This window comes from Alligator sinensis, unplaced genomic scaffold (genome assembly GCF_000455745.1).
Source record: "Alligator sinensis unplaced genomic scaffold, ASM45574v1 scaffold824_1, whole genome shotgun sequence".
In the NCBI taxonomy this organism is placed as follows: Eukaryota; Metazoa; Chordata; order Crocodylia; family Alligatoridae; genus Alligator; species Alligator sinensis.
The window spans coordinates 1,087,619-1,115,092 of NW_005842463.1; the positions used below are offsets into that span (position 1 = coordinate 1,087,619).

At 42.4% G+C, this 27,474-nt stretch overlaps 1 protein-coding gene across 1 annotated transcript in view; it reads left to right on the plus strand.

Moving 5' to 3' along the window:
• ENPP1 (ectonucleotide pyrophosphatase/phosphodiesterase 1) overlaps window positions 1-26,824 on the plus strand; it is a 56,033-nt gene extending 29,209 nt beyond the window's left edge. The window contains exons 15-25 of the mRNA XM_025212440.1: window positions 2,781-2,908; window positions 4,930-4,999; window positions 6,120-6,207; window positions 8,135-8,310; window positions 8,919-8,970; window positions 14,501-14,655; window positions 16,704-16,839; window positions 17,781-17,861; window positions 20,322-20,454; window positions 23,404-23,560; window positions 25,038-26,824. Of these exons, the coding sequence (XP_025068225.1) occupies window positions 2,781-2,908; window positions 4,930-4,999; window positions 6,120-6,207; window positions 8,135-8,310; window positions 8,919-8,970; window positions 14,501-14,655; window positions 16,704-16,839; window positions 17,781-17,861; window positions 20,322-20,454; window positions 23,404-23,560; window positions 25,038-25,205 (1,344 nt within the window). The 3' untranslated portion in view covers window positions 25,206-26,824. The remainder of the gene's footprint in view (window positions 1-2,780; window positions 2,909-4,929; window positions 5,000-6,119; window positions 6,208-8,134; window positions 8,311-8,918; window positions 8,971-14,500; window positions 14,656-16,703; window positions 16,840-17,780; window positions 17,862-20,321; window positions 20,455-23,403; window positions 23,561-25,037) is intronic.
• Window positions 26,825-27,474: the final 650 nt, after the last annotated feature.

The window sequence follows — 27,474 nt, forward strand, 5'->3', positions numbered from 1 at the left end:
ACTGATTTGGGTCAAACCGGTTTATGCAATGTCTGTCCCAGACCCCTTCCTGGTTTGACTTAAACCAGAGTCCCCCAGCATCCCAGATACTTTGCAGCTCTGTGCTGGGCTGGGCATGGATAGGCTGTGCTCTCAGCTCCAAAGAACAGGCTGCCCCGCCCCTCTCCTCCATAGCCAGAGCTCCAGGGGAGACTGAAGGCCCAGCAGGGTCTGCCTGGCTTCCCTCACTGCTCAAGCAGAGATTTCCCCCTCCCTCCCGCCCTCCCCTCTCCCACAGCATGGACCACAGCCCCACAGACCCTAGGCATGTGCTATGCTAGCTAATGCTGAGAGGTGTCTTTGTGTGTGTGCGTGTCTCCAATTTCACTGGGACAGGCAGACAGAACAGTGTCCATTTAGGGCTTTTTGGAATTAATCAACATGTCAGCTGGTAATGTCCCTCCATTCCTTCCCTGGAAAAAGCTGTTTAAGAAGAGCTTGAACTAATGAGAGAGGCTTTTGTTATGCTGATGGGCTGATAAATACTGTGGTTTTATCAGCCCCCCTGCTGGTTTGCAGCCCTGTCAGGTTTTCAGACAGGTTTGCAGACAGGGAGAGGGAGATTGAAAAGTTCAGTATCATCAACTGATGCATGCACTGCATACCCCACTTTGCCTCAGAGTGCTAGCCCAGGGCTGGGGTCTGGCAACACTCCTGCCTCTTGAGCAGTAAGCAGGGGAAAAGCCTGAGATGGTGCAGGCCAGGGTTGGGATTTAAACCCCTCCCTAATCAGAGCATCCTGCCGGAGCCTGACCATATCCTCCCTTCCCACCTCAGCTCAGCACAGGACAAGGGAAGGGAAGGCTACTCAAGTGCCCCTAGCCTTCTAGCCTGAGCCACTGCTGGCATGTGCCTGTATTTTGAGAATTAAAAGAGAATGTCTCTCCACCTTCAAATTGGTTCAAGTTTTGCAGGTTAGACTAACCTGTAAAGATTGAATCAATTCAGGGTCAAACTTTAAATGTCTGTCCTTAGCCTTATAGGCAAGTGACTAAACTATGAGGCTATAGAATAATTTGATTTTGTGTTCTGTGGCACAATGAATATTTTAAATATCCCACCAACATGGAACAACTCCAACGGGAGATTTGGGAGATGAAGCACCTGGGTTCCACTGTCAGCTGCAGTCCATGTGTAATTAGTTATGCAATTTTGAATCCTGGTAATAGGAAATATGGTAAGGACCTACTCCTAAAATCTGATTGCCTGGTAGCACAGGACTTTTCCTGGCAATTTACAGATAAGTTTTTTAAGTCACTTCAGGCAAAGGAAGAAATTTGAACCTGTGTGTTCTTTGTCCTGGATGACAGCTCTACTCCCTTAGTTTTTAGGTAGAAGATGACCACCACTGCTTCTGTCTATTGCAATTTTGTTAATCTACTCTCACAGTTTTTTTCAAGGGAAAAGTATTTGGCTAATTTGACCTGAATTCACAAGTAATTTCATGTGGACTAACACTGTATATATAATTTGATATATACAAAGAAGCAAACTACTAAGCTTTATGCTGTGAATATCTAACATTGAATTCTTTATAAGTGACTTTTTAGTTTTTTCAGCTTGAGGTGTAAATTAGTTTAGCTTGAATACCCTAATCTATTGTCTTCTGGAAGAGACAGTTCAACAGCAACATTTCTTATTTTAATTGCTTCTTGAATGTCTGAAAATTATCCAGTGTCCTTAGACTTGAAATTAAAGAAGACAACTAATAGCAGTTCAATCTGAAACATTTTTCTAAAATCTGTTGAGAAAGTTACAGTGGATCAGTTGATGTGCACTCATGAGCAATAAAATTCATTCCTCCCCACAACCACACACATATCAAAGCATACAATTATTTTATATGTCCACACTTCTAATATAATTAAAATGTATTTTTTTTTATACACAAACCAGCATTGTCACCATCAACATAAGTCATTAATAAAAGGAGGGAGAAAATATACAGTTCTAGTGAATGAATCCTACTGCTCATTAATATGTTTTAACAACTGTTAAAACTGAGATTAAGTCAATATGTATATATCATTTAAGTAAGTAATGTTTAGGCACCTTACAATAGATCCTCAAGCTTGACAGAAAACCTCCCTTTGGTTTAAGACGGGGTGCTCAACCTCTGGCTTGTGAGCCTAATGTAGCCCACAGAGCTATGGTATCGGGCTCATAGGGCTCCCCACAGATCAGGAAATTTGGTGGGGAGGGAATAGTAACCACTAATACTGCCACCATCCCCTGCCATGAAATTCCCAAACTCGAAGAAATTCCCAAACTCAAAAGTCTTGCATGGTGGGTTGAAGCTGGGCCATGATCCCTTCCCCCTGTGAGACTGGGCTATGCCCTGCCCCCACAGCTCAGTCAAGGTGGAGCCACTCCCCCTATCTCCCCTGTGATTTGATTGGGGCCAGATCCCCCCTGCTTGCCCATGGGGCTGGGTTGTGGCTGGGCTGCCCCATTTCCTGCCCACCCCCATAGCCAAATGGGGTCCCTTGATGACTACCCTAGGCACTGGATCCAGATCACTGCCCAGATCTGTCCCGCTGATAGACTGGACACTGTCCATTGGTCCTCCGGCAAGAAAGGTTGAGCACCAGCAGCTTAAGAGGAGTTTGAACAGACCCTTTGAGATTAAAATGCTGATATGCATTTCTTTTCTGCTACTCAGATAAGAATTTATGCATAATAGAAACTTGCTCTTTTTTTTACATATGATTATTAAATGTGAGTATTTTTAAACATTTCAGTGTATTGACTCCAATCAGCCTTTCAAGGCATATATGAAATGGCAGTTACCCAAGCGTTTTCACTTTGCCAACAATGACAGAATCGAACCAGTGCACTTTTACTTAGACTCACAGTGGCAACTTGCTCGGTAAGTTACCATTTTTCCATTCTTAATAATACAGTAAAGAAACTTTTTCTTTTCTAATATTTTAACTTTTCTCCTCTAAGTCAAAGAGCTGTCCAACTTCTAAGCAGCTGGGGGCCAAATGCCCTTTGGGCTCTGTCAGCAGGGGCAGTATACCCACAGACCACACCAGGGTGAGCCATTGGCCCCCCTGGGTTCACACTATGTGGAGGCCTCCCCTCCACTGCTGCAGAAGACCCACCCAGCGCAGAAGAACGTCCCCCACCATTGTACCATGCACCCACATGGGTGCTTCCCCCCACTGTTGTGTACCACATTCATGTTTTACTGAATTGGAGGCCTGTTAGCTATGGGAAGACAATCAACTCCTCACAAGCTGTTAAACAACTCTGCTATGTTTTTATCAAATACTAGTCAAGTCTGAACCTTTGCTGAGGAAACAAAGGGGTGACATTTTCTGAGCTTTTCATTATCACAACTGTTTTCCCATTTCACTGTCAATGATTGCCTGGTTATGTTCTGACCGGTATATTTGCCATTGCCAGGATAGGGGCTTATAATGTATTAGTTTAAGGGCTAGATCCTACTGTATATGCCTATATGGGCATTATCCTGCTGTGTTTTTGGCTTTTACACCCAATTTGTGATTATGTTCTGGGTGCAGCATGGATGGGCAACCATCCTCACAGCTACTGAGTATGCTCAATAGGACTATGCTCTGGCTAGACAAGCTTTTGATGCTGTGTGCTCACCCAGATGTGTACAGGGCAAAAATTCATGATTATCAAGTGTGAGACAAGGAGGTGGCAGGAAATCATCTCCCATGTTAGAGTCCTAGAGGGTGTTTACAGCCTGTTTTTTCTGCCTCCCAGCAGAATGATTTAACTACCAGGCCTCAGATTAGTCATTATCCAGCCTGTTCACTTTTGAAGCTGAGCCACTTGCATTGGATGAAATAGCTGGAGAGCAGTAGAGAAACTTGTCCCACAGATCCTCCCCCTTCCAGATTAGTAGCTATCTTGCTGAGCCACACACCATCTATCTTGTGTTTTTCATCCTGGCCCCACATGTCTACCTCTTGGCTGCCCAGGGAGCCAGTTCCAAGAAGAGGTCTGCAGAAGGCCTGGCATATAATGCCTAACCTGTGCTGGGTAATCAGACAACTGTAGGTTAAACCCCTTGGTGGCCCTGAAACCTGACATAACATAACCTTTTGGCTAAAATAAGATAGGGTTGTGTTCCTTGTCTATTTATTTCTGACAGGTATGCATGAAGGTGTGCTGGGCAAATCTACGTGTCCCTGGCAAAATAGAATAACAAACTGTGTATAAATGCCAAAAATGGATGTAATTAGGTAACTACCATTTAGGTCCATAAAAAGAAATAGGATCCAGTCCTACCTCTGTATACCTATACTATATTCCAGTACTAGAAACCTAGTATATATCCCAGTATTAGAGACCTGGTTTATTTATTGACCAGAGCTTTTTCTACTGGTGGCATACACAGATTTTGCTGTAAAATAATGATAATCTGTAACACCATGGAACGTGGTGTTTGGTAATTCTAAGGCTGTTGTACAGGTAGTTAACAGGACCTGATTTATATCAGAGACCTTTGGCATTTGAATATAGGATGTATTTTAATCAAATGCATTCTAAATTACATTTCTTAATTCTATCAGAAATAATTTCTCAGTGAAATGTTAGATATTCTACATACAATGGAACAGCGCACTAAAGTTCTGTTATCCAAAGGATGAACATCTTGTTCCCAAATTACTTATGATTTCACATACATAAGATGTCTGTGCTGGAATCATTAAGCCTGAAGAGGTAATACCTGCAGATGATAATCTCTGTCCCTCAGATTTTAAAGACAATCTCTATTTGCAAGTCCCTGGGATATAGACTTGGGTTTAATTAGTGTCCCCTCTAAGTTCAGGCAAACAACATTGCACTGAATGTGTTTTTATTCTAATATGTAAAGCATTATGGGTTTTATAAACTATGATTTTTTAATAGGAAACCATTTGAGATCAAGTCTTGCAAAGGTGGATTTCATGGCTCGGACAATCTCTTTATGAATATGCAGGTGAGAGCCAGAAAATATGAATCCTTCTTATAGTTAATATGAATACACCTTATTACAGATATGCAAAGGATAAAGGTTCAGACACTTCTGTTGCTGTTACTGGGTGCCATTAATACAACTGAATAAACTCTGGTGCAATTTGAGCCAGGTTAAACTACTCCCAATGTCACTGTCTACCCATGTGTTTAAGCACAGTAATGATAACTATTATAATGATAATCTTATATCTTATTTTATAATCTTACTCTGCCATCGGATAGTACCTGTGTCTGATGGGACTATCCTATTCCAGATTAAATTAATCTGCTATACCCTAATTGCAGTGCATGTGTAGATGGTGATGCATTACTGCACTGTAAATTAGTGCTTTACTGTTTAGTAAAGCACATGTGTAGACATGCCCACTGATGTATAACCTACAGATCACAATTACAAGTCAGGACTCTACTGTGCTAGGTACTATACAGACATATAACAAAAATCCCCTGCACTTGTCAAGTGGTCTTATAGGCTAAGTAAGGAGGAGCCAAAGTTTAGTTTTTCTTATAATCTTTCTGCTTTTAACATAAAAAACCTAAAGTTTCAATGCAGGGGAAACATGCCAGGTCAGTTTTATATGAGAGGAGATTATTATGTTTCTTCTAATGTTTCCATTCTTCACTGGCATAAATATAGGGCTTCTTCACATGAAGAATGCCAGTCATGTTGGGCTAACATTTACACCAGGTTCTTGAAGTCATTTGATTTAAAGAAATGGACAGTGAGGAATTTAATTTGTTCAAAAGCATGGAAGAGTGGAGGAAATGTCAGAGATAACTAGGTTAGCATTTGGTTTTTCAAACCAATTATGAACTTCAGATTTGCTAAAATTTATCTGCTTTCCCTATTTAAAAAAAAATGATTCCTTTATGTCTCCATACTTCTTCCATAAATAATTATACATTGTCTTTTGAAAATAGCTGCACCTAATTCAGTCCACATTTTACTATCTGTCACCAAAAATGAGATTATTACAATGTAAATGGATCAAAGTGCTTCTGGTTTATATAATAGCATGAAAACATTTTTCACTGATATTCCTTAAAGAATGAAGTAAATTGGAGTTCTGTTTAAACCATAGGCTATCTTTATTGGCTTTGGACCTGGATTCAAGTTTAGTACTAAGGTTGACCCATTTGGAAATATTGAAATCTATAATTTAATGTGTGGTAAGTACAAGCATTTTTTTTAGTTTTTTGCATCCTAGCAAGCCTGAGAATACCATTAGGGTAAACAAATAAGAACCTCAAGGTGCCACATGTGATGCCACTACCATGTACACGTGACGAAAATGTCACTTTGTGTGGCTTAATGGTGTCACACTGTACATGTGCAAGAGTTTTGGGGGTTTTAAATGAGTTTGCATTATTGCAAACTATATTACACCCTGATTTAGTTTAGTTTGCAGTGATGGATTGTAGCTATTAGCTCAGGCCCGAGCTACGGAAGAGGGAAGTAGATTCCATGGAAAAAAAGAATTGGGCCCCTTGCCATTTCTGCTTTCAGTAAGTGCCTGGCAAAGGGGCCTGATCGTTTTTTTTTTCCCCAGAAGAGCCTACTTTTTTATTCAAATTCCTAAACCTCTCCTGCAGTTAGGAGTTACTCTTCTGGGAGAGGGTAGATATAGATATAACTTCCCTGAGGCAGCGTTAAATGTGCATTACCCACATTTTTGGTGATTGTTCTCACCACTGAGTTATTGGATGAAAGGGAAGCAGCTTGCTTTTCTGTCACCGCTCTGGTTTGCATGGGTCTGATCTAATGTGTACTGAGTATGATCCACAAATTAGATACATTTTTGACTTAGCTACCTAAAGTCAGAGGCTGCTTGCAGATGTAAAAAAAAAAAACCCAAATCCCCAAACTGTGGTTTACCAGAAGAAGCAGCAAGTTACTTGGACCTGACTCTGCAGTGTCTGTATAGATCGGGTGCTTTTTGATTCAATCAGCTGTTAGATAAAAGTGCAAAACCCCCCCTGCTAAAGCACCTGATTTATACAGACATCAGGCAAGCTTGGTCCAACTAACACACTGCCTCTTCTGTATGCTGGGCTTGGCACAGGAGCACACAAAGTTTAAAGTAAAGCACCATTAAAAAAAAAAAATGTAACGTATACAAGCAGCCACATGAGATTGGCATCCTTTTGTCTGCGAGAGATGGTGGATATTGCAGCCTATGGCATAGAAGTCAGAGCTCATGTGACTGAATAGTCCAATCTGAGATTTGCATGATCTGTGGCAGTGGTTGCAAGTGTACGTGTCATGATTGGGTGGTTTGGGAGCTGCTTGCTGCCTGCAGACTCTTTTCTGCAAGCTGTTGGAGCCAGTTCCTGTCACAGACTTTAATGCCCTTGTGACACCACTTGTTCCAATCACTTGCCAAGTTGTCCCATTGGTCAGGGTCAATGCCAAATGCCTTCATAACTCGTTTGCATGTGTTTTTATAGCGAAGCTTGGGAAGTCCTGTTGTTCTTGGTACCTCCAATAGTTCCCTGTATAGCATGTCCTTGGGTATACATCCATCTTCCAATCTACTCATATGGCCTAGCCAGTTCAGTCATCTCTTTTTGAGTAGGGCTATCACACTTGGTAAATTTGCCCTTTGAAGAACCTCTGTGTTGGTAACTTTATCTTGCCATGTAGGCTCCTTTTAGGGTATAGTGCATAAGACCTTCAACAGGCATCCAGGACAGCTTCTCAGCTTTCAAGATATGAGACTCAGGCAGGGTTTCCTAAAAAACTAAGAGAAGCTGTTGTCACAGTTCCCACAAAGTTCCAGGTTTTAGAAGGGAGTTTGTTCCCTCTTCCCCAGTAGCAAGAGGGAGGTAAAAGAGAAGGAGCATTCCCTTCCTCCACAACAGGACTGTCACAGGTGATAGTTAGGAGTATGAGTGCTAGAAGCAGCCACCTTACTTTACTTTACTTTCGAAGCTGCTTAACATGAAATGAATGAGTCTCATAGCAGAAACAGGGAGTGCTGCACTCACGACACATAAATAATTATAGCCACAGCTGAAACAGTAATAGAGCAGTGGATTTCTAGTAATAGAGCAGTGGATTTCTGATCTCTTTTATGCATTTGAATTATTGTTGCAGACCTGCTTGATTTGATACCAGCCTCTAACAATGGGACTCATGGAAGCCTAAACCACCTTTTAAAAAACCCTGTATATATCCCAAGCCATCCGGAGGAAGCAAGCCATCCTTCTTCATGTTCAGTCATGAAACAAAAACCCTTTCCAGTGGACCGTGGCTGCATATGCAGTTCATCAGTGAGTTCTCAGACAGATAAAATTGCTGTGCTGAAGTCATTTTTCTGACAATCATGTGCTCCCCGGTGTAACCTTTGCTACATTTAACCCCTAATTTCTCTCTCTGAGGCCTGATTCAGTACCCAATGGCAGCAACAAATGAACATTTGCATTGACTGTAAGAGGCATTAGATCATGCTCTGTGTGGCTAATTTTGCTACTTGTGAAAGTAAGTTCAAATTCAGGCACAAGATGTCTGGCATGCATTTAGAGGTTGTTGCAAAAACATTAAACTCCTGCTTATTCGTCTGAGTGATTCTGGAATTTCCCTTTTATGGGTATAAATGTAGTGTGTTTGGGCCACAGTTTGATGGTTTGAATGTTTTTTTCTAATGTTACCCCTTGCATACCCACAATAGGCAGTGCTCCATTTGCTTTCACACAGGGAGCTCTCTCTATAGACTGAATATGTTGAATTTATTAATATTATTTATTAATATTATTGTGTATTAATATTATTTATTAATTTATTAATATATGGAGTGGTCAGGGTTTTTTTCATTGTAGAATATGGATGATGAGGAATGATAAACTGGTTTAGTAACATCCTAATGTTTTCCCTTTTATAGGGTTTGCCAATAAGGGACTTTCACCAACGTTTAAATCTCACTGCATCACAAGGTAAGACTTTTAGACAATAAGTGGCAAAGTCAATGACAAAAAGCAGTGCAACCATGCACAGGCACACACACAGGCCAGGCCATCCAGAGCAATGCTCTGGCTGCTGGCCAGGCCTCTGTGCTGCCTGACCTATGCCCCTGCTGCTCCAGGCCACCAGGTAGGACTGCTGGGGCCAGCGCCACTTCTTCAGCTGTCCCTGGCTGAAGAGCTGGGAGGAGCTGGGCAAGGGCAGTTTGCCCATTGCAAGATAAATTGTCCCACAATGAAGTGTATGTGCATGGATGTCCACTGTGGCAATTTGTACCGCTGCAAGCACACTCCCCTGCTTGTCTGGACATGGCCTGAAAGTTTATATATTAAGCTGGAAGAATATAGCTCTGATGCAGTATATTTTGGAGCCTAAACAAAGCAGCTAGCATGGCTACAGTTACAGTTTCTTTTTTTTTTTTTACACATATGGCAATATGTGTTTTGATTATCTGGACATACTTACAGTCTCCCAAGTGTTATACACGGAAAAAAAATTACTGGCAAAGCCCTCTAAATGTTAATGCCATAGTGACTGCATATATAAAGAAATTTTCATTTTAAAGTCTAATTCAGCGGTTCCAAATTTGTGGTACACGTCTAACTGATTAATTGTAAGCAGATGTAACAAGCAGATTCCTTCTCACTGGAAACAAAAATGTACCTGTGTCAGTCTGATTTGCAATAGAATATACTTTGTTGTCACTGTTCAGAAGCAGTTGTTTTATTTCTTTAAATGAGCATTTAACTTGTATCCAAGATCATAATAGAATTAGACCCCAAATAATGGTCACATGGAATGTAACTGCTACCATGAACACCTAAGAAAACAGTTTGGGGATGATTATAATGTCAGAACGATCAGTAGGCTGATGCCATCCTTATTTTGTGTTTTTGAGTCAGACAGAAGTGACATCACCACTGGCTGCTGATGCTTGCTGCATTTTCTACCCATGAGTAACTCCCATTAACAGAAATATGTGTTTTTGTTCCACTCAAGGCAGGATTAGACAGTTTTGTTTACTTGGGAATAATTTAAGGCTTCTGCAGATTTGTGTAGGCTGCTGTGGCTTAGAAAGTGAAGAAAGTTTTTCTTTTCTTGAATCTAGTCTGTGCATAAAAGTGTGCGCTTTGGAAATCGAGCCCAAAATCCCTCTTCCATGATTGGAGCATTTGTGCTGGGAATCACAAAAATGAGATCCACTTAGGGACCTCAGCAGTGAACCTGGGAGTTTTGTTTGAGGCCCCAATTCAACAAGATATTTAAGCCTAAAGTTAATCATGCAGGCCATTCTGTTAAAAGTGGTGAGTTTATTGACCTGCTTTAAGTCAGGTATGTGCCTGTGTGCTCTATTGAATCAATGCCAGAGCATATATTGGAGGATCAGGCTTTTTATTTCAATTAACCCACTTTTGCAGCAATGTTCAAATGGTCTGGTCCTATTCCCAAGGAGAAGTGTAGGAACTTTTGCACTGTATTTTGTGGAAGCTGAATTCTGTCCCACGTTCAGCAGTTAAACCTCTGACCGCGGACTAAGTGGTGCCAGGCCAATCCAAAGGTCAGGTCAGGCCTGCAGACCCCCTTACTCCATGCCCCCCTGACCTCCCCATGCTGAATCCAGTGCACACAGCACCCCCCACACCCAGTTCGGCTGCATGTAGCCCATGTCCTGGACTGGCAGGAGACACTATATATAACACAGGTGCTGGACTGGCTAGAATGAGCATGATATGTAGTGCGGGTCTCGGGACAGGCACTGCATGCGGTGCCTACACAGCCAGTCCGGGACCTGTGCTGCATGTGGTATTCATTTTGACCACTCGGGATCTGTGCCCTACCCCTTAGCTGCAAAGGATAGGACAGAAAGCAGTGGCTTTAAATAGCAGGAAAGCAGCTTTAGATTAGATCTCAGGAAACATTTTCCTTGCTGTTAGAACAGTGAGGCTGTGGAATAGACTGCTTAGGAACATGTCAGAAATTCCTTCAAGTTTTCAGGAGGCTGGCTAAGTGTTGGATAGAGATAGTTTAGGAACAGCATTCCCTCTAAGATGTGTGGTGTGTGCAGCCGTGCAGGCGTACTCATGCTGCATTGCCAGGCATGGCTGCGCATGCCATGCAGCTTAGAGGGAACACTGTTTAGAAATAAAACTAGAGATAAAATGTGTTTGGCAAATGTGGTTCAGGGAAATGTGATGGGGTGCAAATAAACGAAGAATGTGTGATGGATCTTTCAGGAGAGGGTTTCAGGCTTTTTTAGTATTTTTGGTTTTCTGGGGCAACTGAAGGGGCAACTTGGTTTTCTGGGGCAACTGAAGGGGAAGGCATTTGGACATCTTGCAGATTAGAGAGGGTTATTTATGAGACCATGTACAATTAGTGTTGCCTTTGGCCAGGGGAGGGAATGCTGGATTGAGCCCCATATTGCAGCTGTTCAGGAAAGCTTGGTTCCGGTCCTGGCAGCTGTGAGTTGAAGTAATTCCCTGCCTCTACAGTTGTGTGCTGGCCAGCTGAGGGAATTACTGGGGCTAGTTATGGAGTACCTGCATGCCAACCCTGCAGTCCCAGAAACTGGTGCAAGAAACAAGGGGAAGTTCCTACTTTTAAATAGAAAAGCATAGGGGTTAGAGTCACAAGCCAACGGGCCAAAGGGAGGGAACAGGTAAAAGTTAAGAAATAACAGTGTAGTAACATATACTCAACACCTTAATTCTCCCCCTCGCCCTTGCATACACTTCCAGAGGTGTCCCTGAACAAACCTTTAGTCCCAGAGTGCTTGAACAACAGCAGTCTGCAGCTGCCCTGAAGTCTGAGTCCAGCTCCTTCAGTCCGCAGTCCTGGCTGACCAAGCCAGTGGGATTTTCAGCTCCACTGTGCACTCCTCTTGCACAGGGCTGACTGGGATCCATGTGCATGCTGCTCTTTGTTCTCCTTCTCCAGACTCTGGCTTCTCTTCAACTTGTACAACTCTTTCGCCTTTTACTAATGATTCCCTTACTCCAGCCTCCAGAGTCCTTCCTTGCTTGCCTTGCTCTTCCTTTTTCCCCTGCATCAGCCCCTTGGGCTAGGGGCAGAATTTACACATAAACTGGTTTAAGTGATCAGAAACTGGATTAAACCTGTAACAGAATAAAAGTTCAGTGCACATAAACCAGTTGCTGAAACTGGTTTAAGATAAATCTGGTTGAATGTAGTATCAGACTTAACTGACTGAGGTCAAACCAGTTTATGGAACTTTTGTCCCAGATCAATTCCAGGTTTAAGTTAGACCAGAGTCCGCCAGCATCTCAGTATGCTTTTCAGTCCTGGTCTAGGCTGTGCTGTCTGCTCCAGAGAGCAGGGCTAGCTCTGCCCCTCTGTTCTCTAGCCAGAGCAGGGGCAGAGGCATTACCAGATACAGTCTGCCAACCCTGGCCACTGCCTCCACCACTTGTCCCCAATCAGGCAGACCCTGGCTAAGTTCTCCAGGGGGTGGGAGGAGCAGTGAGGGACACCAGCTGGGGTCCCCCATGTCTGTGCCCAAGAGGGCAAGAGACAGCAGAGTTTAATCTCCCTCCTTTCCCCCACTCCTTCACCTGTGGCACTCCCCTGACTGGTATTTGGCCATTCCCCCCCCTTGGGGACAAACCTGGCAAGGGCTGCTTCCCCCTTCCCACTCCAGGCACTCCCTGACTGAGGTCCCTGTAGGCCAGGGTGGGGGTTTAAACCCCTCCCCAATCAAACTTAGTGGCCTGCCAGGGCCTGGCCATGGTCCCCCTGCTCCACCCCCCAGGTCAGCTTCCCTCCAGCCTTGCGGTTGCTGCCAAAGGGAAGGCAGGGCTCACTCCAGTGTCCCCCAGCTTCTAGCCTGAGCAACTGCAGGCACGTGACTGCATTTCTGGAATCAAAAGTGAATGTCTGTTCACTTGCTTTTCAGTTTAATCTGCATAAGTTAGACTAAACTGCAAAGATTGAATCAATTCAGGTCAGGCTTTTTGAAGGTCTGTACTTAGCCTTGGGGTTTCTGGGAGTTGTAGTTCAAATCAAGAGGCATCATAGCTCTGCAGACTGTAGCCTGGTTCCACTTGCTGTTACACATATTATATTCACGTTACACCTGCAAGTTGGTCTACAAAAGCCATTGGTAACTGGGAATTGTCTGGGTTGGTTTAGGGGATCATTCAGTCCCCAAAAGGGGAGCCCTGACTAGTTCTGCTAGAGATTAGAAATGTGACTGTATAAACTGAGCATGTCTACATGAGATGCTACTGTGCAGTGGTTTCTGTGCATTTATTTAGTACTTGTATAAGCAATTAATAAATGCACAGTACTTGCTTATACAAGTATTTAGTACTTGTATAAGCAAGTAATAAATGCACAATTATAGAATTTATTAATTGTATAAGCAATTAATAAATGCACTCCAGACTACTGGAGTTACTGCACAGTAGTGTCGGTGAACGCCTTTTAAGTGACGTTACTGTGTAGTAGTCTAATACTACTGTGCAGTAGCATCTTGGCACTATTTTTGCCATGCAGTGCTACTGCACAGAAGTATCAGGCTACTGCGCAGTCAGCGTCTTGTGCAGGTCACTGTGTTCTGAGTTACTGCCAGTAGCCAGCAATTGCTACTTTGTGCTTTACCTGTTGTGCCACTTGGAGATGGGAGTGCTGGGGTCTGTCATTAGTAGACCCTGCCTTCCATCATCCCCCTCTGGTCTGGTATCTTTCTATTACAGTTTTAAAGACACACCACGTGAATGCTCATGTCAGTATAGGATATATTAGCCCACAGAATCATCAAGTTAACAATAGAACAGCTAAAACGGAAAGTGTATGCTACAAGCTGTTCTACACTCTTGTAGATGGAGCCTACATAGAAAGGCCTTCATGGCTGTGTGTATAAAAACACCTTCATCATCAATCTGTGTGACATTGACAGCAGATGTGGAACTAAGTACCACCCTTGTAAAGGTTTAGTCAGTTTTCCATTATGCCATTTATTAGATTCACCAGGTCTCTTAGAATTCCTTTAATTCTATTCTTTCATGTGATTCACTACTCAACTTGGGTGGTTTTAGTACAACAATCCTTTCAGTTAACTCCAAACTTGCAGTCACTGTCCTTCCAAAGTAGCATATTTTGCAATAGGAATGAGTCCCAGATGAAATTCTTAAACATCCAACAAAGCTTTTGAGAATTTCAGACTGTCTTGAATTTTAAACGATTTCTCTGTACTGGCAGGATACATAGCTTTCCCTTTGAGTTTAACCGCACTGTAAAACAGGAGCCATTGGGTATTTTACTTTGTTTTAATTGTGTTAAATGTAATTCCCTGGCTTATCAGAGTGATGTTGTACAAGATTGATACCTTTTATTTATCCTTAATCATGACTTTATTATGTCGCAGTTGGAAGTTATGACAAAAATTTAGTCACAAGAAGCATGATGGTGCATGGCAAAAAAATGTTAGCAACCAATATACAAAGTGCATAGAAATTGCAACTAAAATCGTTTGTGCTCTAGAAAAGAACATAGAGGAATACACTTTGCCATATGGGAAGCCTAGGGTTCTACAGAAGAAAAGCGTCTCTTGCCTTCTCTACCATCACCAGTATGTGAGTGGATACAGCAAGGACCTCAGTATGCCTTTGTGGAGTGCCTACACTATTAGCAAATCTGTAAGTTTTTTGGAGGTTTCTGTAATGTTTTGTTCCTCCCATTGCTGTGATTTATTTTTTACCTTTTTATCTTTGATCTTTTTTCTTCTTTTGTGAACTGGAATTGGAGGACTGGAGGGAAACTGCTTTGTTTTTTGAATATTGGTTGTCCCCAAATGCAGCTGCCCATAGCATCATCTCTTATGGAAAGGCCTCCAGGATAGGGAATGTCAGGAGGAAAATACTGTGAGGTTTTTTGGGCCTTCTATCTATACTACTATTACAAGTAGTATTCTTTACAGTGGATGGACTTTTGCTCCTACCCCTCCCTTGGAGTGAGCTAGCTCCATGTCAGTCTTCAAAAGTCAGCATACAGCATGGAACCCAGGGACCTGCTAGTAGGCAAAGGTCATCAGTACAGAAAGTCGCAGGAATCTTCACTGACATTGAGCCTTGGCTGGGCCGGCTTCTTGGAAGCGTGGGCTGATAGGCATTCTTGATGGTGGCTGCCCTTGTAATCCTCATTTTAAAACTGGGTTCCCATAGAATAAAGGGAAATGGTAATTCAAGTAGTTTTTGTAGGGTTAGTATCTTATAAAGAACTGCACAGGGCCCTAATCCACGTCCATTATCAAAAAGTCCCTATAGGGAGAATGGGGTAGGGACAGATGGTTGCAACAAGATTAATAATCATCCCTCTGTCCCTACACACACACATGTGCTTTCCAAGCAGAATGAAGGAGATCCACATGTGAATCTTGGGAGCACAACTGGTCCACGCTTTTCAAGGTTATCATTTCTATTTTTGCAAAATTTTTAGAAGCTAAATGTCACTTCTTTCTTATTCATAGGTCAGTCTGGAAAACTCTTTGATTTGAGATACTTGTAATAATGGCTGGACAGACACCAAATCTGTGTCTTCACTTATTAGACTAACAGTAATTTTTTGTTGCAAAATGTCCTCATCCCCAAAGTCAACCTATGAATATTTGCCACTAAAATTTCAGCAAATGTGTTATTATTCCATGGCCAAGCTTTATTTTTAAAATGAAACTGGCTGTAATACTACATTTCATGGAACATTTTTCTTCAAGTAGTCTTATCTTTAGAACTGATTAAGACAAACTAGGATTTTGTTCAGTTGGTTTATTTGGGAAAGTGCAGTTCTTTCAATAAATGTTTGCTATTTTAAAAGATAATAGCAAAGCTGTAATTAAGACTGAACTGCAAGGAAGCCAGAAATACCTCACAAAACTGAAATCCTGGACTATTTAAATTGCTTTTACAATCACATCTTGTAAATTTTCCCAGGTTCTTTTCATTTGCCCAACAAAGTCTTTTCAATAAGAAAAATTCTTCCCATCTCACCTTAAAAATAATCAGTTTTGTCCATTTTAGTTGTGTGATACTCATAAAGCAAAAGAGATACTGAACATTTTACACCATCTGTAATTCACTCTCATTATGCAGTTAACATCACTTAGGCCATGCCCATATGAGCGTGGATGCTTGGTTCCCTGGGCACAACAAGCAGTGGCACACCTTGTGCTGCTGCTAGTTGTCCCTGGCAAACGCCTGTGCCATGCACGCTCCGGTGCACAGCAGGTTACCCCTGGTGGGGTAGAGAAGGCTGGGGCCAGCACTGGACTAGCCTCAGCAGCCTTACCTGGGGTCCTAGGGGCCTCTTGGGGCTAAAGCAGCAGTGATCCAGCCACTTGGAGCCTGGTTGGCAGCTGAAGTGTGACTATAGCTGGCCAAGCTCTGGTTTTGAGCAGTGCACGCTGCTCCCGTGTGCACTGCTCCAGGGTTTTTTTTTGACCCGTTAATATCCAGGGATCACACACACACATACCTGGCCCCCATGCTGCTACCTTGCAGCATGGAGAAGAGCTGAATGTGCAGTATGTGGCACCATAGACATGTCTGCAGCGCCACATGCTGCATGGCCATGCTTATCTGGATGCAGCCTTACAGTCCAATTTTTAAGGATTTGTAAGCACAAGAATTGAAGACAAATGGCTCTGGGCTGACTATTTATACAGCAATTACATTCTATTTATGTTCAATAGGACACTTGGATTGGGTCCATGGAAAATATCTCCAGCTGTTTACATACGGATATTCGCACCCCTTCCAGTCACAACCAGCGTTGCTTGTTCTACAAGAATCACCCTCAGCTAAACTACGGATTCCTTTCACCGCCAAGTAAATACATAGTTTTTTTCACATACTGTGTCTGAGTCCTGTAAACCTTTACCCTGTAGTGGCAGCCTTTTGCAATAAGTTGTTCCAGGAAATTAGTCAACTGTCAGGTTGTCACCGTAGACATGTAAGCAATATATTCCACAACATACAATTTATTTTAGCAGAAAAAGTGTAGGAGTCTGTCAAATTTTAGTTTGGCAGTTGGCAGGATATGTGAGATGTTTTCATCATATTTTGGAAGTCCCTGAGGTAGTCTAGTTTCTAAAGCAGCATCTTATACAGGAAGGGAGAGAGACTGTGTCAAGTTTTGCAGACTACTGTAATAGAGCTAATGCAAGTTTCCCTTTCCTCTTACATGGTTTGTAGAATTTGAGAGTATTTCTCATTGGAAAACTGCTTTATTGATTTCATTTTATATCTGAAATCCAAAATTGCACTACATCAAGTCTTCAGCAAATTAAACCTTTGGGCCCTTGAATTTAAGCACTTTGCAATTTGTGGAGCCTTTTTAAACCTATGTAAGGTGAATTAGAATTACAGTTATGATGACTTCAGTAGTATTTTATTCTTGCTTCTCTCAGTTGTAAGTGACTATGCAAAGTGATGGGCAACAGATTATTTATTTATACTAAGGGCCTTTGGATTATTTATTCATACTAAGCCCTAGGTCCCAGAACAGTACTTTTTTGGTTTATGTAGAACACATATTTCCTATTTACTGCTTATGGACCTGATTTAGTACTTACCAGAGTCAGAGCACAGGCTCCCCTGGACTTTGTGGGAGGCAGCATCAGGCCTTAATGATATTTACACATTTGTCATAAGTGAGGTCCGCATTATTCTCTTTATGTTGATCTTAAAACCTCCATGTAGATGGCACTTCAGGCCAAGTATAATGCCAAGTAGTGAATACCTATAATGCTGTCAATCCTTTCTTTTAGATTTAATAAAAGACACAAAGAACAGCCACTATGAAGCACTACTTAGCAGCAACATTGTGCCAATGTATCCTGGTTTTCAAGGTAATTTTTCTTTACATACATTTGCATGCAAGACACATTGTTGATAGCTTGCTTTCAAATCAGGCAAAGGATGTCTGACTCTATAAACTAAAACCCAACCAGGAGAATGGTTACAGTTGGGCCAGATTGTGAACTCTATGCACAATGATGAGGAGTTGTTTGGAGAGTCAATAAGACTCATGTAAATAGTTGTTCATTGCAGTGAGTTAGCATTCTCAGTCTGTGCGTCTATGTAACCCAGAACCCAGAGGCAGTTTCCTAATTTAACATTTTACAAGCTCTTGCTGCTTATTTTTTCCTGCTGTCTGAATTTCACTTGCACAGATTTCATACAGTATGTCTTTAATGGGCACTGGTGCAAGTTGTATAGTTGCACATAATATATTGGTGCAAGTTGTATAGTTGTTTCCAGTTTAGGAGTGGGTTCTAGATTGCAAAATGGTCTTTTGACTGAATTCTCATTTGAAATATGGGCCCACTCTAGCAATAAGAAAATAAGGACAATAATTACACAGCTAGAGGGAAATGAATATAAGAGCTTAGCAAGCACTGGTGAGACTGGGCACATCTGCACATGCCAATTTAAGGCACATTAGCCATTTTTAACGCACATGAAAGGTGTGGGTCTACACATGTGTGCCCATAATGTGCCTTAAAAATGGTGATTTTAGGCTAATTGTGCCTAAATTTGCTACCTGCATAAAGCAGGTATCAAACTTAGGCATGAATAGTTAAGGCACCTTAAGGGATGTGTAGATGCCTTAAGGTGCCTTAATGCTGTGTATGTTGACTGAGTGGGCCAGAACCGAACCCATGGGGCCCTGCACTGCTGCTGGGTGCCACCAAGAAGAGGAGGTGGCAGGTGCTGTTCTCCAAGGTGCAGATGCTAGAGCTGGAGCGGCAGTTCTGGCAGCAGTGGTACCTGTTGGTATGCTGACTGATTTGAGACCTACATGCCCCACTTGGAGCCACATGTGTGGTCCCCAGTGCCTGGGAAGCGGCTTCCTGTCTGCATCAGTATCAGAGCTCCTGGCATCCCCTGCAGTCCACCCTGCCTGGACTCAGGGAAAGCATTGTGGTGCAGGGTCTGCCTCTTTTTCCTGCAGCCCCTTGGCTTTCAGCACGGCAGAGAGGAGGGGAGCAGGGAGACACCAAGGAGTTTCACAGGACAGTGGCATTTGGCCACTTTTTCACTCATTTCTGTGCCTGAGGAGTTTCCTGTGCTAATGAGGTGTTTGACTGTGAAGTAAAAGACGGGTGGCTGTGTGCGGCTGGGTGCATCTCCGCTCCCCACTGCCACAGACTGAATCCCTTCTTTGGAGCTCAGAGGAACAGGAGTCTTGGGCTGCTCAGGGAGATCAGTGTCACACCCATCTACACCTCACAGTCAAACACCTCATGGCACAGGAAACTCCTTGGGTGCAGAAACGAGTGACAAAGTGGCACCACTGCCCCTGACAGCAGTTAAGGGACACTGTCCTGTGAAATTCCTCGTTGCCTCCCTAGCATCTCTCCTCTCCACCGCGCTGAAAGCCGAGGGGTCACAGCAGAAAGAGGCAGACCCTGAACCACAATGCTTTCCCAGAGGCTGGGCATGGTGAGCCACAGGGGGCATCAGGAGCTCTGATACTGATGCAGACAGGAAGTTGAATCCCAGGTACTGGGGACCATATGCGCAGCTCCGAGCAGGGTGAGCAGGTCCTAAGTTGGTTGGCACATCAACAGGTACCACTGTTGCCAGAGCCACTGCTCCAACTCTAGTGTCTGCACCTTGGAGAACAGTACCTACTGCCTCTGCTTGGCAATGCCTGGCAGCAGTGCAGGGCCCCACAGGCTCAGCTCTGGCCTGCTCCCGACCGATGCTGGGGAGGCAGGAACATGGGGAGGGGCTTAGGGCTGGGGCCAGGGCCAGGGCCGAAGTTGGGCCGACTGCATCTGAGGTGCTGGAGGTTCCCACCCCTTCAGCTGGCGCTGGGCTGCACTGCCTAACTACAGTGCTACAGGCTTTGTTGGGGGGGAGGCTGTCCATGGTGCTGCCCAGAGCAGGCTGCAAATGCATTAAGGAGCCTTAAGGCATGCACATGTAGATGCACACCTAAATTGTCTTAGTGCACCTTAGGCTAAGGTGCATTATGTTTAGGCATGTGAAATTCGCGTGTAGACATGCCTACTGACTACGTGTCTGAAAAATAGGACTGCATATAAAACTGTGCCCCAACTATTGTAAGCCGATCCACCTCAGCCTCTTACAGTTATATTCCTCATTATGAGGAACATCATGTACACCATTCTCAGCTCCAACTGCAGTATTTCAAAGGCACAAGGAAACTTGTATAACAATAAATAGTCCTCTCCCTGTTCTAACTCATCATACCTGTCTCTTTTCTGTTAAATACAGAATGTAATTATTTTAATAAATTCTCCTTGGGTAACATTGTTCTCTTCCATATTGTATTGCAGTGTTATGGAATTATTTCTATGAAGTCCTGCTACCAAAATATGTCGTGGCAAGAAATGGTGTCAATGTAATCAGTGGCCCTGTGTTTGATTATGATTACAATGGGATCTATGATGTCCCAGAAAAAGTGAAAAGGTGAGACTTTTCTCTTTTAATAATGCATCTTTCCTTTCCTTTTTTAATTATGAAGGTAGTACTGTGCAGGGAGAAAATTAGAGAGGCCAAGGTATGATCTGAGATGCAACTGGCAAGGAACATAAAAGTCAATTATAAGGATTCTATAGGTATTTTAAAAATAACAGAAGACCAAAGAAGCCATAGATGCTTTAGCATAAAGAAGGCAGGTTTGTTACAGAGGATGCAGAGAGGCCTGAAGTATTTATCACAGATAGGTTCAGGTGCCAGATGACAAGCACTGGGCAGAAAAGATGGGGAAAGAGACAAACAGTCTAAAGTAGTGGCTGAATAGGGAAAAAATTACCTAGAGAAGCTAGATATTTCAGGTTGGCATGGCCAGATGGGGTTCTTCCTAGAGTACTGAAGAAATTAACTGAGGTCATTTGAGAACCATTGGCTATCCTCTTTGAGAACATATGGAGGTTGGATGAGGTCCTGGATAGTTGTAAAGGGTCAAATATAGTGCTCATCTCTAAGAAGGAAAAGAAGGAGGATCCAGGGAATTACAGAGTAGTCAGCCCAATTTTGATACCTGGAAAGGTCATAAAGCAAGTTCTCAAGGACTCTACTGTGAAGCACCTAGAGGAGAAAAAGCTGATCAGGAAAATCCAGCATAGATTCACCAAGAACAAGTCATGTCTGACCAACCTGATTTCCTTCTATGATAGAGTGACAGTCTCTGTGAATAAGGGAAGAGCAATGGATGTAATATAACTTGACTTTAGCGAAACTTGACAAGCTAAGGAAATCCAGACCAGATAAAAGTACTGTAAGGTGGATACATAACTAGTTGGATCATCATGCTCAACCAGAGTTTATCAATGGCTCAATGCCTAGTTGGGAGGAGGTATCAAATGGGGTTCCCCAGGAGTCTGTCATGGGTCTGGTTTGGTGTTATTTAACATCTTTGTTTCATGATTTGGATGATGGTATTGAGCACATGCTTAGTAAATTTTCATATGACACCAAGTTAGGTAGAGTTGCAGATACTCTCTGTAGGGTAGGGATAAGACACAGACAGACCTGGAGAGACTAGAAAAAATGGTCCAAAATCAATCAGATGAAATTCAACAAGGATGAGTGCAAAGTCCTGCACTTGGGATGGAATGCTTGCATGCACAAATACAGACTGGGGAATGACTGGCTAGGCCGTGGTATTGCAGAGAAGAACCTGGAATTTACAGGTGACTATCAGCTGAATATGAGCCAACAGTGTGCTCTTGTTGGAAAAAAAATGCCAACATCATACTGAGTTGTATTAACAGGAGTGTTAATCAAAGGGAAGTTATTTTTCCTTTATATTTGTCACCTGCTGTACTGTGTCCAGTTTTGGGCCCTTGATTTCAAGAAAGATGTGAATATATTGAAAAGAGTCCCAGCAGAGTGTGACAAAAATTATTAGAGGCCTTAGAAGCATGAGCTATGAGGAAAGGCTAAAAGAACCAAGGTTATTCAGCCTGGAGAAGTGATGACTAAAGACAATGGTCTTCAAATGTGTGAAGGGAGTTCATAAAGAGGATGGAGATGACCTTTTCTCTGTGGCTTTAGGAGACAGGACTAGGAGCAATGACCTTGAGATTCAGCAGGGGAAATTAGGTTGGAAATTATGAAGAATGTTCTGACTATGAAGGTGGTCAAGCATTGAAACAAGCTAGGGAGGTTGTGGAATCTCTATCCCTAGAAATTTTCAAGACCAGGTTAGGGACACTTGTTTGGGATAGTTTAGTTAAGCATGATCCTGCCTTGAGCAGGGGACTGGACCAGATCAGGGGCAATGCGTAGGGGTTGCACACGGGTGCACGTGCAACCCCTGAGTAAGGTGATGCAACCCCTGCAGCAGGCAGTTGCCGCTTGCCACCTCATTGCCAGCACCACCGGTGGCACCTGCGGGCAGTCCACAATTGCTGCTGGCCACTGCCAACTTTGCTGGCAGTGCCTGTGGGTGGTTGTTGACTCCTGGTAGGCGTTTGCCCCATCCACCGCCAACAGTGTCAGTGGCATCTGTGGGAGCTCCCAGTTTACCGCCACTGAGCTCCCACTGCTGCTGCCATGCTCCAATCACTGCCACCGTGCTCCTGCCACTACCAGTACAGCCATGCACCCCCAGCTGCCAGTGGCACATGCCATTCATGGACTAGATGACCTAATGAAATGCTTTCCCACCATACTTGTGTATGATACTGTGCTTCTGATGATTTCAAAGTAACTATGTAGTGCTTACTAAAGAAAAATATTCCAAAGGTGGGCTCCTGGCAGAATACATCAAGCAGATTGATAGGTAGTCAGATGGCTCCAAACACATAAATGACAGTAAAGCTAATACGTAAAGAAAACAGAAAATAAAATTAAAAAAATAAACCTATATATATGCAGTCATTCTATCTGAAAGTGAAGTACAAAGCAGAGCTGTTGCAGCTGGATGAATAGGAGTTCATGATGTTACCTCCAGAACTGGAGAAGTGAGAGCAGTAGAAACGCATAGCATTCTTGGTATCTTGATTGTTTCTTCATTCAGAATAACTAACAATGCTTTACTACTAGGCTTTTCTGCTAAAGTATGCTGCCTTCTTGACAAAATTGGTTCAAGCTAACAGATTGACAATGGGGCCCATGAAATCCACCTGAGCTCTAAACTCTACCAAAAATCTACTTTAGAGTCTTCCATATTTTTGTAATAAATCTAGGCTTTTCCACTTCTTGTATCTTCAAGTCATCCAGTAAGTCATGCTTTGCTTTTAAGATAGCAGTCTTGAATGTCCATCAAAATATGCTTCTCAAGGTTTCTCTGTGCTAAGTGGTTGGATAAGTTAGAAAAATATGCTTGCTAAAGCATACCATTTGCTGGTGTCTTTTATCCTTTGCACAACTATAATTTATGTCTAAAACAACCACCTGTTTGCATTTCAGGCAACCAGGGAATTCAGAAGTTCTGATTCCAACTCACTACTACATTGTGCTGACAAGTTGTAAAAATATTTCACAGACACCTCTGGAGTGTGAGGGGGCTCTAGATGCCTTATCCTTCATCATACCTCACAGAGAAGACAACAGTGAAAGCTGTGCAGTAAGTAATTTCTGTTTAGCCCAGCATACACGACGGGTAGCTCGAAATATTAATTTTGGAAGCAAAAATTGAGAATGGAGATATAGCAGCCATAATTTCCTTCTCACATGCACTAGATTCATTTGAAATTCCAGCCTGCATGATGTCTGTTTGCACATCTTGATTCATCCTGCTCACAAAAAATAGCATAGGTCCATGGTGGGCTCAATACCAATACAGAATCCTTTCATCTTCCACAAGGGTATTCATGAAGTACATGGCAGTAGTTGTATCATCACTTTAGGAACAAAACATTTGAATTCATTCCTATCTGGGCGATTGGCCAATTCAAGAGGGCACACATTGGTGCTGGGGCATGTGACTACCTATGAATGGAATGCATAGAAACAACACATAAAAAAGAACATACATTAGTGCCCAGTTTTCCTGCCTGTTTATTAGGTAGGTTGGCAGTAGTCAACAACCCAGGACAAAGCATGCAATATGTATATCTCCTTCCTTCCATAACTCAGAGTTACTCAAATGTACCTTTTGGTGGTATTACCACCAGATGTGCAGATAAAGGCACAATAGGATCTGATGGGTGATGTATGAATGTGCATGGTAGGAGATGTAATTGTAGAATCAAACATCAGATGCCATCATACCTTACTGTTAGTGTTCCGCCTGAACTAGAAAGTAGCAAATTCTTGGGGCTGGGAATCTGCAGCTGATGGGCTCACAGCTTCTGGGGTGCACCTTGCACTCCCACAGCTGGGTGCTTGCATGTGCATGGTGTGCATCTGTGGCTGTGAGCCCCATCAGCTGAGATCCCCATCTGATGGGGATTCCTAGCCAGGAGGGCACATCTGGCCACACATTCAATTAATGGCATGATAGGAACCAGCCACAAAGACATCATGCATTTTTTGTGAAATATAAAACTTTGTGGCTTATTCCTTCTTTTATGACACCATTAATTACTTTTAATGTGTGGCTGGGTTACAACTTAATAGATTACAACCGGTTAATCACATCTTAAGTGTAGCATGTAGCATGGGTCACAGAAACACAGCTGATAAATAAAGGACTTGCTCCTGTGCTCCTTGCTTATCCCAGTCTTCCATTAAGATCATCCTCAAGAAAGCAATACCAGGTGATACATTTAGCTAAACTGGTAAATAGTTCAGCAAGAATTTTTTGGGTGATTTTGTTATTGGACCAACTGTATGGTTGGTAGAGATACAGTTGGTTTAATAAAAGATTTCAGGCTATCACCCCAAAACCCTTGCTTTATGCATATTTCCTGGACCATCATGGCCATAACAATGTTTAATATCCTCTGTTTTCTCCAATTGTTGGTGAGGCTGTCACAGATCACTGCTATATGCCTCTACCATATAGCCTTCTGTTACCATATAATGTGTTTTATCCTGGAACAACAGAATCACTGGTCAGAAAATCTCTAATTTTTTTCTTTGTTTTCCTTCCCCAACAGAGTGGTAAATCTGCATCTTTGTGGGCCGAAGAGAGAATGAAGTTTCATACAGCTCGGATCAGAGATGTGGAACTTCTTACTGGCCTCAGCTTCCATCAAGACAGAAAACAACCTGTATCTGATATTTTGCAGTTAAAAATATATTTACCAACTTTTGATAAGGTGTAAGTCTTTCTATGAAATGATTCTGCCCATTTTGCAAAGGATTTGTAAATAGACTGTTTTACTTACAGATTTTTAAAAAATGATTTGGAACACTTATTCAGAGCTATTGGCCAAAGCATGAGAAGAATCTATGCTACACTTGTATCTCAGGGACACTGGATGGACTACATACAACACAGGAAAGCAGATCCTGTTGAATTTTATTCCTCCACTTGACTGTGGTAGACATATGTCCATTGCTAAAGCATTCTACCGGCATTGGTAATTTATATTTCAAGACACTGAGAAGAACAGTAATTTGACCTTTTAAAAACATTGGAGAAGCTTATGAGGGAGGAGTGCTGATCAAAACTGTGCTTAAAAATGGGGGTTATTGGCACATGTTTTAACTTTTGGGAACTCATTGCAATCCATCTTAGTGTTGTTCACTCAACAAAAACTCCTTTCAACTTGGCTTCTCCTGGGAGGGTGAAGGTTTTGTGGATTAGATTTTGATCATTGTGCCATTTAAAATTTAATGTGATAATGCACTGCATAAAGCTATATTGTTGTAATGCCACCCATCTCCCACAGCAGGGATGGAGACCAAAACCATCAGCACCATAAGATAGACCTCTAACTAGTGAAGTAACTCTGATAGCAGTTAGCATTTGGAGGTGCTATATCTCTAGCGGAGGAGGCAGTAAAGAAGACTGCAATACACAGTTTGCTTCTGCAATATACATTTTGCCTCTGCATTGTATATACATCCGTAAAAAAGGAGGGAGGTGCTGCTTCAGAATAACTGAATAATAATACAAATGAATAATAATAATAAAATAGAATCCAAGGAAAATTTTACAAAATTATCATCGTGCTGCAAATGACACCAGGAATTTGATTAAAACATTAACCTTCTTAGAGATGTCCAGCTGTTTGGCAGCTTTGGTGAATTATTTTGTCATTTCACATTTTGAGGTCAACATTATTTCTAGCTGATCCAAATTCCTGCTCACATAAGAAATATGTATCTGGCATGCAGATACCGCCAGATGCAGAACAGTAAAGGCAGGCAGCCAGCAGTACTGGAAGCTATACTGCCATAGAAGAAGCAGTCAGGTGGTACTAAGAGGGCCAATAATTCCTCCCCTTTAGGCCATGTGCCATCACCTCCAAAATACTCCCACTCCGTCTAGAGATGATGAGCCAAGGTGAGCTCTACAGTGCATAGGATTTGGTATAGTCATTGATTGATGCATTTTTACTTGTTTTGTAAAAAAAAAAAAGAACAAAAAGGATCTCACACAAATTGTGTTTAGAGAATGTAAATCCCGTGACAGGGCAGTAGAAAAATGCATGTATATGTTGATTTATCCTAGAGATGTTGGAGACCTGATCTTAGCCCACAGAAGTCAATGGAATTATTTCCATTAACTTCAGCTAAATTGAATTGGAGCCTGGGGCAATCTTTCTCTTAACCAGGTGTATTTCTGTTACAAGCACAACATTTTTCCAAAGTAGTTTCAGTGTGTGAAGTATGAGCGTCCTACAGCAACGTCAGATCCTGACATGACTATGATAGCATTTTTCAATGCAACAGCTTTGTAACAACAATTTTGACAATTAAAAATATCAGAAAATGGTGTGCTGTTCATTTCCTTTTCTTGCATTAGGCGATGGATTTTCTAGTGTAGCAGGGTAGATTACATCAGGGTAGCAGTAGGGTCAGGTTACATCAGTCTATGCTTCATTTCTTTAAAACAAAGTATGTTTCAAGCTTTCTGAGGATGTGTCTCCACAAGGATGAAGGCAACGCTTTTGAAACATGCACCCCATCCTTTATTCTCAGCTGGATAAGCTTCTGGTTATGAAGATATGATTGAAAACATGACCACGCTGGAGCTAATGCAATGGTTTTGACTCAGGCAGCAGCTACTTTGGTAAGAAATGTCCACATATGTCAAAGAAGACAGCTCCAAGCCCTGCTGTTCTCTGGAGCCGCTGCACAGGTACACAGTTCAACTCAGTCACCCAAGAAGATAGGTTCCCTGCTATGTATACCATCACCTATCATCTTTTTTCCTACAGCTTTTGGGGGAGATGAGAATTACTGCTGTTCCTAGGCCACTTCTACCACTTGTTGGGAATAAAAAGGGCTCCTAATTTTAACTTTTGTCTCTCTGTAAAGAGAAGGATCACCAAATTCCTGTCTACACATTGCTTGTTGCTACTTGTCTGGGAAAAGAGGCTGTCCCTTTTACTGACTGTCCAGGGAATGAAGCTTGCTTAAAGA